The 13,305-nt window shown below is 46.4% G+C and overlaps 1 protein-coding gene across 8 annotated transcripts in view; it reads left to right on the forward strand.

The window, feature by feature from the left end:
• The window catches only part of LOC139371018 (low-density lipoprotein receptor-related protein 1-like), a 172,721-nt gene that overhangs the window by 106,316 nt on the left and 53,100 nt on the right, over positions 1-13,305 (forward strand). For 4 of the 8 annotated variants that reach the window (XM_071111037.1, XM_071111039.1, XM_071111038.1 and 1 more), the window contains exons 14-27: positions 83-272; positions 3,562-3,687; positions 4,218-4,358; positions 4,749-4,874; positions 5,280-5,396; positions 5,645-5,725; positions 5,987-6,037; positions 6,866-7,033; positions 8,961-9,143; positions 9,397-9,594; positions 9,848-10,093; positions 11,512-11,709; positions 12,628-12,832; positions 13,057-13,221. In XM_071111037.1, the coding sequence (XP_070967138.1) occupies positions 83-272; positions 3,562-3,687; positions 4,218-4,358; positions 4,749-4,874; positions 5,280-5,396; positions 5,645-5,725; positions 5,987-6,037; positions 6,866-7,033; positions 8,961-9,143; positions 9,397-9,594; positions 9,848-10,093; positions 11,512-11,709; positions 12,628-12,832; positions 13,057-13,221 (2,195 nt within the window). The remainder of the gene's footprint in view (positions 1-82; positions 273-3,561; positions 3,688-4,217; positions 4,359-4,748; positions 4,875-5,279; positions 5,397-5,644; positions 5,726-5,986; positions 6,038-6,865; positions 7,034-8,960; positions 9,144-9,396; positions 9,595-9,847; positions 10,094-11,511; positions 11,710-12,627; positions 12,833-13,056; positions 13,222-13,305) is intronic. The other 4 variants (XM_071111041.1, XM_071111043.1, XM_071111042.1 and 1 more) reach the window with 1 other exon arrangement.

Genomic DNA, 13,305 nt, shown 5'->3' on the forward strand with positions numbered 1-13,305 from the left:
CAATACCTGTGTTTCAGATGCAAAATGTTTTGCTAAGGTGTGCACTAATGAATATGACCTTGTGTTGTGCTGTTGCTATCAGACGGTATATGAGGGTCAGGAGTTGAACCACGCCTTTGGCCTGTGTCACTACAAACACTTCCTGTTCTGGAACGAGTACCGCAGCGGCAGCATCTACAAACTGGACCAGGTCACCAGGACCGTCACCCTGCTCCGCAACGAACGGCCGCCCATCTTCGAGATCCGCATGTATGACGCCCAGCAGCAGCAAGGTACAGGACACTACACTCTGTCCACCCAGACACAACCCCATCCATCTGTCTACCCAATCACTCATCACTTTTTATTATCGCGATCGTTCTCATATCAGATGACAGATCTGCAGCTAGGTCTAAATTGTAACTTGAGATATAATGCATTCGGAAAGTATTCAGACCCCTTGACCTTTTCCACGTTTTGTTACATTACAGCCTCATTCTAAAATGGATTGAATATTTATTTTTCTTATCAATCGACACACAATACCCCATAATGACAAATAGACATTTTTGCAAATCTATAATAATAATAATAAAAACAGAACTTATTTACATAAGTATTCAAGCCCTTTGCTATGAAGCTCGAAATTGAGCTCAGGTGCATCCTGTTTCAATTGGTCATCCTTGAGATGTTTCTACAACTTGATAGGAGTACACCTGTGGTAAATTCAATTGATTGGACATGATTTGGAAAGACACACACCGGTCTATACAGTGGGGCAAAAAAGTATTTAGTCAGCCACCAATTGTGCAAGTTCTCTCACTTAAAAAGATGAGAGGCCTGTAATTTTCATCATAGGTACACTTCAACTATGACAGACAAAATGAGAAAAAAAAATCACATTGTAGGATTTTTAATGAATTTATTTGCAAATTATGGTGGAAAATAAGTATTTGGTCAATAACAAAAGTTTCTCAATACTTTGTTATATACCCTTTGTTGGCAATGACAGAGGTCAAACGTTTTCTGTAAGTCTTCACAAGGTTTTCACACACTGTTGCTGGTATTTTGGCCCATTTGGTCACCTACAAACAAGCAAGATTTCTGGCTCTCACAGACCTGTAACAACTTCTTTAAGAGGCTCCTCTGTCCTCCACTCGTTACCTGTATTAATGGCACCTGTTTGAACTTGTATCAGTATAAAAGACACCTGTCCACAACCTCAAACAGTCACACTCCAAACTCCACTATGGCCAAGACCAAAGAGCTGTCAAAGGACACCAGAAACAAAATTGTAGACCTGCACCAGGCTGGGAAGACTGAATCTGCAATAGGTAAACAGCTTGGTTTGAAGAAATCAACTGTGGGAGCAATTATTAGGAAATGGAAGACATACAAGACCACTGATAATCTCCCTCGATCTGGGGCTCCACACAAGATCTCACCCCGTGGGGTCAAAATGATCACAAGAACGGTGAGCAAAAATCCCAGAACCACATAGGGGGACCTAGTGAATGACCTGCAGAGAGCTGAGACCAAAGTAACAAAGCCTACCATCAGTAACACACTACGCCACCAGGGACTCAAATCCTGCAGTGCCAGACGTGTCCCCCTGCTTAAGCCACTACATGTCCAGGCCCGTTTGAAGTTTGCTAGAGAGCATTTGGATGATCCAGAAGAGGATTGGGAGAAGGTCAGATGAAACCAAAATATAACTTTTTGGTAAAAACTCAACTCGTCGTGTTTGGAGGACAAAGAATGCTGAGTTTTATCCAAAGAACACCATACCTACTGTGAAGCATGGGGTTGGAAACATCATGCTTTGGGGCTGTTTTTCTGCAAAGGGACCAGGACGACTGATCCGTGTTAAGGAAAGAATAAATGGGGCCATGTATCGTGAGATTTTGAGTGAAAACCTCCTTCCATCAGCAAGGGCATTGAAGATGAAACGTGGCTGGGTCTTTCAGCATGACAATGATCCCAAACACACCACCCGGGCAACGAAGGAGTGGCTTCGTAAGAAGCATTTCAAGGTCCTGGAGTGGCCTAGCCAGTCTCCAGATCTCAACCCCATTGAAAATCTTTGGAGGGAGTTGAAAGTCCGTGTTGCCCAGCAACAGCCCCAAAACATCACTGCTCTAGAGGAGATCTGCATGGAGGAATTTGCCAAAATACCAGCAACAGTGTGTGAAAACCTTGTGAAGACTTACAGAAAACGTTTGACCTCTGTCATTGCCAACAAAGGGTATATAACAAAGTATTGAGAAACTTTTGTTATTGACCAAATACTTATTTTCCACCATAATTTGCAAATAAATTCATTAAAAATCCTACAATGTGATTTTCTGGATTCTTTTTTCTCATTTTGTCTGTCATAGTTGAAGTGTACCTATGATGAAAATTACAGGCCTCATCTTTTTAAGTGGGAGAACTTGCACAATTGGTGGCTGACTAAATACTTTTTTGCCCCACTGTATGTCCCACAGTTGACAGTGCATGTCAGAGCAAAAACCAAGCCATGAGGTCAAAGGAATTGTCTGTAGAGCTCCGAGACAGGATTGAGTTGAGGCACAGATCTGGGGATGGGTACCAAAATATTTATTCAGCATTGAAGGTCCCCAAGAACAGTGGCCTCCATCATTCTTAAATGGAAGAACTTTGGAACAACCAAGACTTTTCCTAAAGCTGGCCGCTCAGCCAAACTGAGCAATCGGGGGAGAAGGGCCTTTGTTAGGGAGGTGACCTGATGATCACTCTGGCAGAGCTCCAGAGTTCCTCTGTGGAGATGGGAGAACCTTCCAGAAGGACAACCATCTCTGCAGCCAAGTGTCACGTGTGGAAGAAACCTGGCTCCACCCCTACAGAGATGCATGGTGGTGGCAGCATCATGTTGTAGGGATGTTTTTCAGCGGCAGGGACTGGGAGACGAACAGAGCAAAGTACAGAGATATCCTTGATGAAAACCTGTTCCAGACCGCTAAGGACCTCCGACTGGGGTGAAGGGTCACCTTCCAACAGGACAACGACCCTAAGGACACAGCCGAGCTTCGGGACAATTCTCTGAATGTCCTCGAGTGGCCCTGCCAAATCCTGGACATGAACCCGATTGAGTATCTCTGGAGAAACCTGAAAATAGCAGTGCAGCAACTCTCCCCATCCAACCTGACAGAGCGTGAGAGGATCTGAAGAATGGGATAAACTCTCCAAATACAGTTGTGCCAAGGTTGTAGCATAATACCCAAGAAGAATCAAGGCTGTAATCGCTGCCGAAGGTGCTTCAACAAGTACTGAGTAAAGGGTCTGAACACTTATGTACATTTAATATTCTATAAAAAAATGTCTAAAAACCTGTTTTTTGGTTTGTTATTATGGGGTATTGTGTGTAGACTGATGGGGGAAAAAACGATTTAAGCAATGCGAAAAAAGTCTAGGGGTCTGAAATAACAAAATGCAGAAAAAGTCAAGGGGTCTGAATACTTTCCGAATGCACTGTATCTCTGATACACATACATTGCATGCACAAACCCTTATATTCAGACACTAATCTGTGTGTTTATAACCCCCCTCTCTCTCTCTGTGCAGGTTCTAATGCATGTCGTGTGAATAACGGTGGCTGCAATAGTCTGTGTCTGGCCATCCCTGATGGGAGACAGTGTGCCTGTGCAGAGGACCAGCTACTAGATGACAAAGACAACACCAGCTGTAAAGGTGAGAGGTCAGGGAGCAAGGGAGACTAGGAGTTTACCCTCAATTCAAAACTCCCACAATGTGTGTGCATGTGAACTCGTGTGGAAGGGAATTCTATCACATGCTACCGACATCAGGGTTTATAGAGATTAGCCTAGAATAAAACTCTATTTCAAATTTGAACTGTCAGTGTATGTGTCTGAGAGGGGAAGAAAGAACAAATGTGTATAGAATGCAAATAGAAATCCCTCTCACGCATGGAGCAGTCAGCACAGATTTTAAGGGTGTGGGGAGGGGGGGCGGATTAGGGTCTGACAGTAGGCTTGACACACACACACACACTGGGCTCATGTTGACTCACTGCTTTGACAGGGTTTGTATTTGTTGTTGGTTGCTGATGTGATTGGTGTTGGTTGCAGTGTATTAGCTAGTATCTCTCTGTCCCTCTCCACTCATGAAACTTTGTCGGTGAAATGTGTTATTTAAACGTTCAACTTCTCTCATTCCATGTCTATCTCTTCCTCTGTCCCTCTCTCCCCCTCTCCCTCCAGTCAACCCCACCTACATCCCTCCTCCTCAGTGTCAGCCAGGGGAGTTTGCCTGTAAGAACAACCGCTGTATCCAGGAGCGATGGAAGTGTGACGGTGACAATGACTGTCTGGACAACAGCGACGAGGCCCCCGAGCTCTGCCGTGAGTGTGCATACAGACACACACACATACACTGATTTTAGATCCGCTACCTTTCCTTTGGCCTCTGTGCAGCTGGAGACAGATGGCCTTTCATTATTTCAATTTGACAGTCTTTTGATGCCAGAATGAATTGAGAAACGACAGACTTTGTGTGTTTATGTGGAGTTTGTATTTGCACATGCCTGCGGGAGAGTGTGTGTGTGTGTGTGTGAAGGAATGTGGGAATGTTGGTGGGTCTGGAAAAGCTCTCTCTGTCTGTCTGTGGTCAGAGTGCAGACAGGCTCCAGTAGCCTAGCCAGAGAGTCTGTGTCTGTCTGTGCCCTCTTACACTCTGTACCCCTGCTATCCCCCTTCTATCCTTCTTCAATCCCTCCCTCTCTCCCCCTCCAGACCAGCACACCTGTCCGACCGACAGGTTTAAGTGTCAGAACAACCGCTGTATCCCTCTGCGCTGGCTGTGTGACGGAGACAACGACTGTGGCAATGACGAGGATGAGTCTAACACCACCTGCTCTGGTAGGACGCTCACACACTCACAGACTCACACGCTCAAACGCAGATGTGCACACGCGCACACACACACACGAGTAACACACACACATTCTGTACACATTATTTTCTCTCTTTCTCGCTCTTTATTTTTCTGTTTTGCTCTCTTTCTTTTCTCTCTTTCTCTGTCGTACACATCGTTCAGACAATGGTTGTTTAGGGCTGACCTTTCCCTCAGCTTAGCCCAGTATACATGGACTGAATCCACACAATGCTCTGGAGATCCTCAAAATGTCATTTGTCATTTCCCATGAATCCAACTCCTGTTGTAACATTTCAAAGGGCAATCTAATAACATCCTATTGGAGTCGTTCTCCTGAGGATAACTGTTTATTAATCTCAATGCCCCCCCCCACACTCCTACCATTTCAGCACGCACCTGCCCCCCCAACCAGTACTCGTGTGCCAGCGGTCGCTGTATCCCCATCTCCTGGACATGTGACCTGGACGATGACTGTGGGGACCGCTCTGACGAGCCTGCGTCATGTGGTAGTTCACCTGCCTCACCTTTGACCCTTGACCCTTATCTTTCTCTTATGCTATAACACACAGAAAATAAATCTTCCTCAGAAAAGACAAAACACAATACCCATATCACTGAAAACCAGGCTCGTAGTGCGGCCCGGAACTATCATGGTCATAGCTAGTAAAGTCGTAAGTTACTGTTACTGTTGTTTCTTATGACACGAAGCACTCGGTCTTCCATTTGCTCTCTCTCATTCTCTCTCTCCGTCCAGCCTACCCCACCTGTTTCCCTCTCACCCAGTTCACCTGCAATAACGGACGCTGCATCAACATCAACTGGCGCTGTGACAATGGTGAGTGTCTCTCCTTCGTCTTCCTCGTTCTCCTACTGCGTGTGCATCTCTAGTCATCACCAGCTCTATCACTGACTCGTTGCTACGCATGTCATTTGATGTCCACATGTCTCTGACTACAGCTTTCCTCTCTATTTGGCAAGGGTGTTTGTGTGTTTGTTTCTTCTCTCATTGTCATTGGCTCGTTGTGTTGTTGTTCAATGTGTATTGTTGTCGTGCCGTCCGCCCACTCCGCTGTCTCCGTTGATTTCTTTGTTTCAGAAAAGGATTGTGGGGACGGCTCTGATGAGTTGAATTGTCCGAACCCGACCGGTTAGTGCATAGATCAACATGCACCAAAGCCAGGGCTCGCTAGGGGGGCCCCAGAGGGGAGGGAGAGGGAGACCTGCTACTGTAGGGGGAACCAGGGATGCTTTCCTTACTAACGGCAGCTTTACCCTTTAACAGTAGTTAATTATTCATCTCAATAGACCGATAATGGAGGCTCTTACTGCTTCTACTCACCCACTTAATGCAGGAGGAAGAGCTCTCCATTGTAATCGTAATGAATGGACAAGAATCAAAGATGGAGAACATTTGTTGTTCATTATTAAACAACAAGGTCCAATTGGCCTCAACCCTATCGGCAATAGTGAGCTTACTTTTTATATTCATCTGCCAGTGGACACCATTAAGGTTTAGTTACCAGACAAACCTCCCTGTTAGAAGTGCTTAGATGAGGTCTGTGGGGAAGCATCTCCTCTGCTGCCAAGCTCAATGTATCAGTGCTGGGTACATTCACTCGTGGTGCATGGTTTGATCTATGCAGTTTCTGTGATTATTTTCCTCTATCTCTTCTCCTTTTTTCCTCACATTGAAATTAATTTGTAAATGTAATGTTAAGTGTTTTTGTATGCGAGTCTGCATTTCATGTCATGGAAATTGCATTATGAACAATAGTTGTGTAAAGGCTATTTACATTGTGATAACCTATTGTCTGAGTGACGAGAGAACTGACATTGACAGTGTTCATAACTAATGTAAATGACCAGGTACATAAACAATAACCTGGGAGATTTTGTTTTTGTCTTTCACTCTAGTCTGCCTATGCTGTGTGTATGAGCGGTGTGAGGTAGAGGTTTGACTGCGTTTGCCTTGCAGATAATGATTGTGGGGACAACAGTGACGAGGCAGGCTGCAGCCACTCCTGCTCCAGCGCCCAGTTCAAGTGTAACAGCGGCCGCTGCATCCCGGACTACTGGACCTGCGACGGAGACAATGACTGTGGAGACTACAGCGACGAGACTCACGCCAACTGCACCAATCAGGGTGAGTGTCGGCACTGTAGCCCACCAATCGCTGTCTGTGAGAGCGTAACCCACCAATCTTTGTGTGAACTCCGTAACTCACCAATCATTGTGAGTGTTGATTCCATGTCGGCTCCGTAACCAACCAATCGCTGTCTGGGTGTGTCAACTACTACTAAAGGGTTAGTCTACAACAGGCTTCTAGATGGCTGTTGACTGTGTGAAACCTCACTACATCATGTTCCTAGTTGTGCAACAGACATGCAATTATGTCATAAACACTACTCCATCTCTCCCTCTAGCTTATAAACCTGCTAGTATCTCCTTCGAACATATAATTAAGAATTGGGGAAACAAACTCACTATTTATACTGTAAACACTGCATCCGATTATGTCCCATGTTGCTTAGTTGGTCGAGAATTGTGGAACGCCTCACCTGAAAGGAAACTTTCCTGTGGTCAACTCCAAACCACTTTATTACATTTGTTGCGTAGGATCTGAACCAAAAGAAACAACGTCTTAGACGAGAAACAGACAAGTTAAATATGAAATACTATCAGGGGAATTTTGAATGAACATATGGCCTGTGGCCTGTAACCCCCCCCCCCGCCCCCCCTGTGGTGCTGGCTAATGGGCTGGTCTGGTTTTGGCTCCCCTCGCAGGGCCCAGGGAGAAGCAGAATCCGGAGGTTTTAATGGAGGGCAGGCAGGCAGGATGCTTCAGGATCTTTTACACACACATACACACACGCGCGCACATGCTCACACAAACACCTGCACAATGAAACCTAACACACATACTTACACAGATTTAGTCTCATGGTCTTCCACACTTGCACAGCCATTTTGGAGCACACTATTTCCAATTATCAAAAAGAAACCTACAGTACTTTGTTCACTTTGACGTGACACATGAAACTCTGTGACAGCCATTGACCGTTGACGTCCGAGTCTTTCAATTAATTCCGTAATCACAGATGCCAATGATGGCTCTATTGGTAATCCACTGGAGCATGGCCTCTGCGCGAAAGCTGTACCCTTCAGTGCGCTGCATCACCCTGGCATTGTGGCACTGCCAACCCTTGACTCGTGGGCGTCTTTGGGTCATTGGTTTCCATTCATTTAGCCATGACAGGTCGTTAGTGAATGTCAGCATTTTGTTAATGATGTGATTTGATGTATTGTGTGTGTGAATGAATCACGTCATCTTTTGTCTCATGGCATTGTCAAGCTTCTGCCCACTGTGAGGTCCACACACATGCCAACACCTTAGCCAAATTTTGCCATCTGTGTCTTTGTCTGTGCCAGATGCCTGTTGGTTTTACCAGTCTCTTTTTATTACCCGTTGAGTGAATAGTTGGTGAATAGTGTCCATCATTGATGCGTGATGTTCTGGTCAAACTGATCCCCTGGGATAGAGAGTGTCCTTGTTTCCCATTGGAGCCCCACAGTGGGAGAAAGGTAGTGAATGACTCAATATCTGTCCTAATGTGGTGTCATTAGCATTTTTTCAAAATCACCAGCATTGGCAGTTACTCAGTTACTCCAACTCTTACAAAAATTATGAACACAGATGAAAAGTCATAGCTTATTTTATTTATTTTTTATTTGACCTTTATTTAACCAGGCAAGTCAGTTAAGAACAAAATCTTATTTTCAATGACGGCCTAGGAACAGTGGGTTAAACTGCCTGTTCAGGGGCAGAACGACAGATTTGTACCTTGTCAGCTCGGGGATTCGAACTTGCAACCTTTCGGTTACTAGTCTAACGCTCTAAACACTAGGCTACCCTGCCACCCTTATGACAAGGGCCCAGAGTTTTACCTGGTTCTGTAAAAACTCAGAGGCCTAAATATCTCTGTTGTTAATACATTTCCATTTCTGTAATTGTTTGAGTGTTATGGTAGTGATATAATACTCTCTCTCTTTCCATCACTCTCCCTCCCCAGCCACGCGTCCCCCTGGCGGATGTCACACGGATGAGTTCCAGTGTCGTATGGACGGTCTGTGCATCCCTATGCGCTGGCGCTGCGACGGGGACACAGACTGCATGGACCTGAGCGATGAGAAGAACTGCGAAGGTGTCACACACATGTGTGACCCTGCCGTCAAGTTTGGTTGTAGAGACTCTGGTACGGAGACTGGGGGAATGGGGATGGTTGTGACACAGAAATAAGGAAGAAATTCTGGGAGTTTAAATGAAATGGGGGGGGGGGGGGGGAGAATGGAAGATTTGCCTGTTGAAAAACATAAATGTAACAGTATTGAAATGGGTAGCTCAGTTATCTGGTGGAGATGGACTGCATTTGGTTGTAGCTGTATTTTTGTTATTGTGGACTGTATCTGCCTGTAACGTCTGACCTTTGCCCTCTGACCTATCCCTAGCCCGCTGTATCAGTAAGGCCTGGGTGTGTGACGGGGACAGTGACTGTGAGGACAACTCAGACGAGGACAACTGTGAGGCGTTGGTGTGTAAGCTCTCCCACCATGTGTGTGCCAACGACTCCACCATCTGTCTGCCCGCTGAGAAGCTGTGTGACGGCACAGACGACTGCCCCGACGGCTCTGACGAGAAACTCTGTGGTAAGACCTGCTGCTACTAAAGACTGCATTACCCAGGATGCACCGGGCGGTAGGACAGGGATCCCACCGCTGACACCAACGTGCCAGAGTAAAACCGGGAATATTGCAAGTTGAGCTGTCGTGACTGTTTATGATGCCTGTTATGTCATTGTTGTGTATTCCGCATGAGAGAGAGCTCTAGAAGAGTGTTGGCCCATTGTTTTTGTTCAGTGTCACCTCCTCCTGTAACACCCATCCCTCTCTTTCCCTGCAGACCTGTGCTCGCTGGATAACGGCGACTGCAGCCATAACTGTACAGTAGCCCCCGGGGAGGGCGTGGTGTGTTCCTGCCCCCTGGGCATGGAGCTTGACTCCAACAACAAGACCTGTCAGATCCAGAGCTTCTGCGCCAAACACCTCAAGTGTAGCCAGCGCTGTGAGCAGGACAAGTTCAGTGTCAAGTGTTCCTGCTACGAGGGTTGGGAGCTGGAGCCTGATCAGGAGAACTGCAAGAGCACTGGTGAGGAGGGTGGGTTGGAGAAGACTGAGAGGGTGATGGGAGGCTTGGAGAAAAGAGGGAATGGAAGAGCAGGGGAGGTTAAAGGGTGGGAAACTGGGAAGGAGAGAAGAAGAGGGGGATATGGTGGTTGGGAGTGAAATTGAAGAGAACGGAGAGATTCTAAGGATTATGAGAATGAAAGACACTGGCACAGAGGGTGATGTGTGTCAACATGATGGATGTGGGGAGAGTCAAAGTGAGAGTGGGGATTGGGTTTAGGATCCGCAAGGGAAGGAAAAGGAAACTACAGTACATTTCCAGGAAGTATTGTGGTTTTTGTTCAGGCGATAGAGAGAGCAAATGAGGTGAGTGAGTAGGAGAGAGAGGATGAGGCGTATTGGCAGGAAGCTGGGTGGTTTCAGTGGTTCCACCAAACTCTGACTGGGAGCTGATACCACCGCTCTGGACAATAAACAGAGGGTGGGAGAGGATAGGCGAGGAGGCAGGAGGCTAGAGGCGGTGTTCATATGAGGATGAGAAGAGAGCTGGAGGGGAGACAAGGGATTGAAGAACAGAAGGAGGAGAGGGAGAGCAGAAAATCGAAACGGGGACATGAGAATAGTTGGGGGGGGGGGGGGGGGCTTCTAGCTGTGAATGTAGGATAGAGAGAAAGGGATAAGGAGATGAGTAGAGTAGAAGACTAACAACAAAGAAGAGGAGGTAGATTGAGGAAAGTTGGGGAACTTGTAAAGGGGAAAGGGAGGAGGGATAAATATAGAATAAGAGGAAGGGATAGGGAAAACTCAATCAGTGTAATGGAAGAACACTGTTACCCACATACATACTCAAGGCTCTGACCTCCTCACAGAAACTAGCCACTGACTCAAATAAAGCTGCATATAATTCAGCCCTGCACCCACAGCGACAGTCTGAGTTACACACAAACACACACACACACACACAACACAACCATTCATCACACTGTCTGTCGTCCGGAGATAACTCTCCTCCATTTAATACATACAGGCTTTTAATTACCAGGGATTAGACGGGTTCCTAACTACGTTCCTCTTTCATTTAGCCACATAGCACTGTGTGTGCGTCACACTACCATGGTTGTATTCAGGTTCCTAACAGCCAACGACTAATGGATCGCCACAGTATTGTTTAGTTACTGGATTTTAGTCATGACCAGGCAAACTGAAATAATGGAAGGCATTTACTGTTAAAGCTGTTCATTTCTACTTTGAATAAGTTGAAACCAGGACCCAACACCCTTATAATCAAGCCTTGGGAGGAAACATTCCTCGATTTACAGCTTTTTCTTACTACATTACCCAGGATGCACTGGGTGCAAAATAGATGCAGGGATCCCACCGCTGCCACCAACAGGCACCAGTACATCACAATGATTATGTAATCTCCTGTCTTCACCTCAGATCCCTTCAAGCCCTTCATCATCTTCTCCAACCGCCATGAGATCCGACGTATCGACCTGAACAAGGGAGAGTTCAGCGTGCTGGTGCCTGGCCTGAGGAACACCATCGCCTTGGACTTCCACCTCGCCGAGAATGCTCTCTACTGGACCGACGTGGTGGAGGACAAGATCTACCGCGGCAAACTGTCCGAGAACGGAGGTGAGTGTCTTTTACCACACACGCATAATGTATACAGACTCTGTCCTCATTCAGGTCCACTATCACATTCATGCACACTCACTATAGTGAAAGGTATGCTTTGGATTTCTCCACTTTTTACCTCTAGTTTGTGTATAGTCATTGAGACCAACAGCACACTTTGTCTTTAGTGGAGTACCCCAACTTCCATGATTTCCCAATTGCCTTCACAGTGGGGAATTCTGGGAATAGTAGTTGTACTGTGCTGTGCAGGCCTATAGCTGCTGAGGGGAAGCAGCTGGTAAATAACAAAGCAGATGGTCCAGCTCCACGCCGAAAGACAAAACAAATCAATCAAACCCACACTGTCACCTTCCAAACAGGCAAAGCCAATCAATCAAAACTAAACCGCTACCTTCAAAAATGCAAAACCAATCAATCAAACACAATCTATAGAGCAGAAGAGGCCCATTCATTACAGTGGGAAGCATAAGGAGTGTGTGTGTGTGTGTGTGTGTGTGTGTGTGTCTACTCCAGTCAGGATAATGACTAATAATTAGGCCGTTCTCTCTGATTAGGGACCTGTAATGGGAAAATGAATGGGTGAGAGAGGGGGGATGAAAAGAATAGTTTCTTCTCCTCGCTTCTTTTATTTTCACTGGCGCCTCACGTCATGTTGTTTGCTTAGGCTCAAACGGGAGTAGAATGTATCCTGTCAGTCGTAGGGAGAGTCGTGGCTGTGTAGGTGGCATTATTAGATACGCTGGGGCTGCATCGGCATTAGAAACTGTCGCTGTGTGATTGATGTTCATGGTACTGGTAAGACACTTTGACAACTTTTTAATGACAAATTGAATAGGTCTACAGAAAAGGGTAAACGATCACAGCAAAGCTTCACAATCTAATGAACCACAACCTCTCCCTCCTTCCCTGCTCCAGCTCTGACTAGTTTTGATGTGGTGATCCAGTATGGCCTGGCCACTCCAGAGGGTCTGGCGGTGGACTGGATAGCAGGGAACATCTACTGGGTGGAGAGTAACCTGGACCAGATAGAAGTGGCCAAGCTGGACGGAACCATGAGGACCACTCTGCTGGCTGGGGAGGTGGAGCACCCCCGGGCCATCGCCCTGGACCCCCGCTACGGGTGAGAACCAGCACACTGCTGGGAATGGGTTAGTCTGGTCCCAGATCTGTTGGTGCTGTATTGCTAACTCCTATGTTGACAATGACCATAGGAGTTGGAAAGGCAGCACAAACCCATCTGGGACCAGGCTAGGAATGAGTATACACACGGCTTAAAACTGAGTCTTGATTTCAGTCATTGGTTTTTGTTTTATTGGGTTTACTGGACCATCCTTATTTCTGTAGGATTCTGTTTTGGACGGACTGGGATGCCAGTATGCCAAGGATCGAGGCAGCTTCCATGAGTGGTGAGGGAAGGAGGACCATCCATAAGGAGACAGGAAATGGGGGCTGGCCCAACGGACTCACTGTAGACTACCTGGAGCTACGCATCCTGTGGATCGACGCCAGGTCAGAGAGAGGACATACAGTGTATATACAGACAGACAGACAGACAGACAGACAGCATACAAAGGCTGTCATAAGTCACTGTAT

Source organism: Oncorhynchus clarkii, chromosome 17 (assembly GCF_045791955.1).
Source record: "Oncorhynchus clarkii lewisi isolate Uvic-CL-2024 chromosome 17, UVic_Ocla_1.0, whole genome shotgun sequence".
Classification (NCBI taxonomy): domain Eukaryota; kingdom Metazoa; phylum Chordata; class Actinopteri; order Salmoniformes; family Salmonidae; genus Oncorhynchus; species Oncorhynchus clarkii.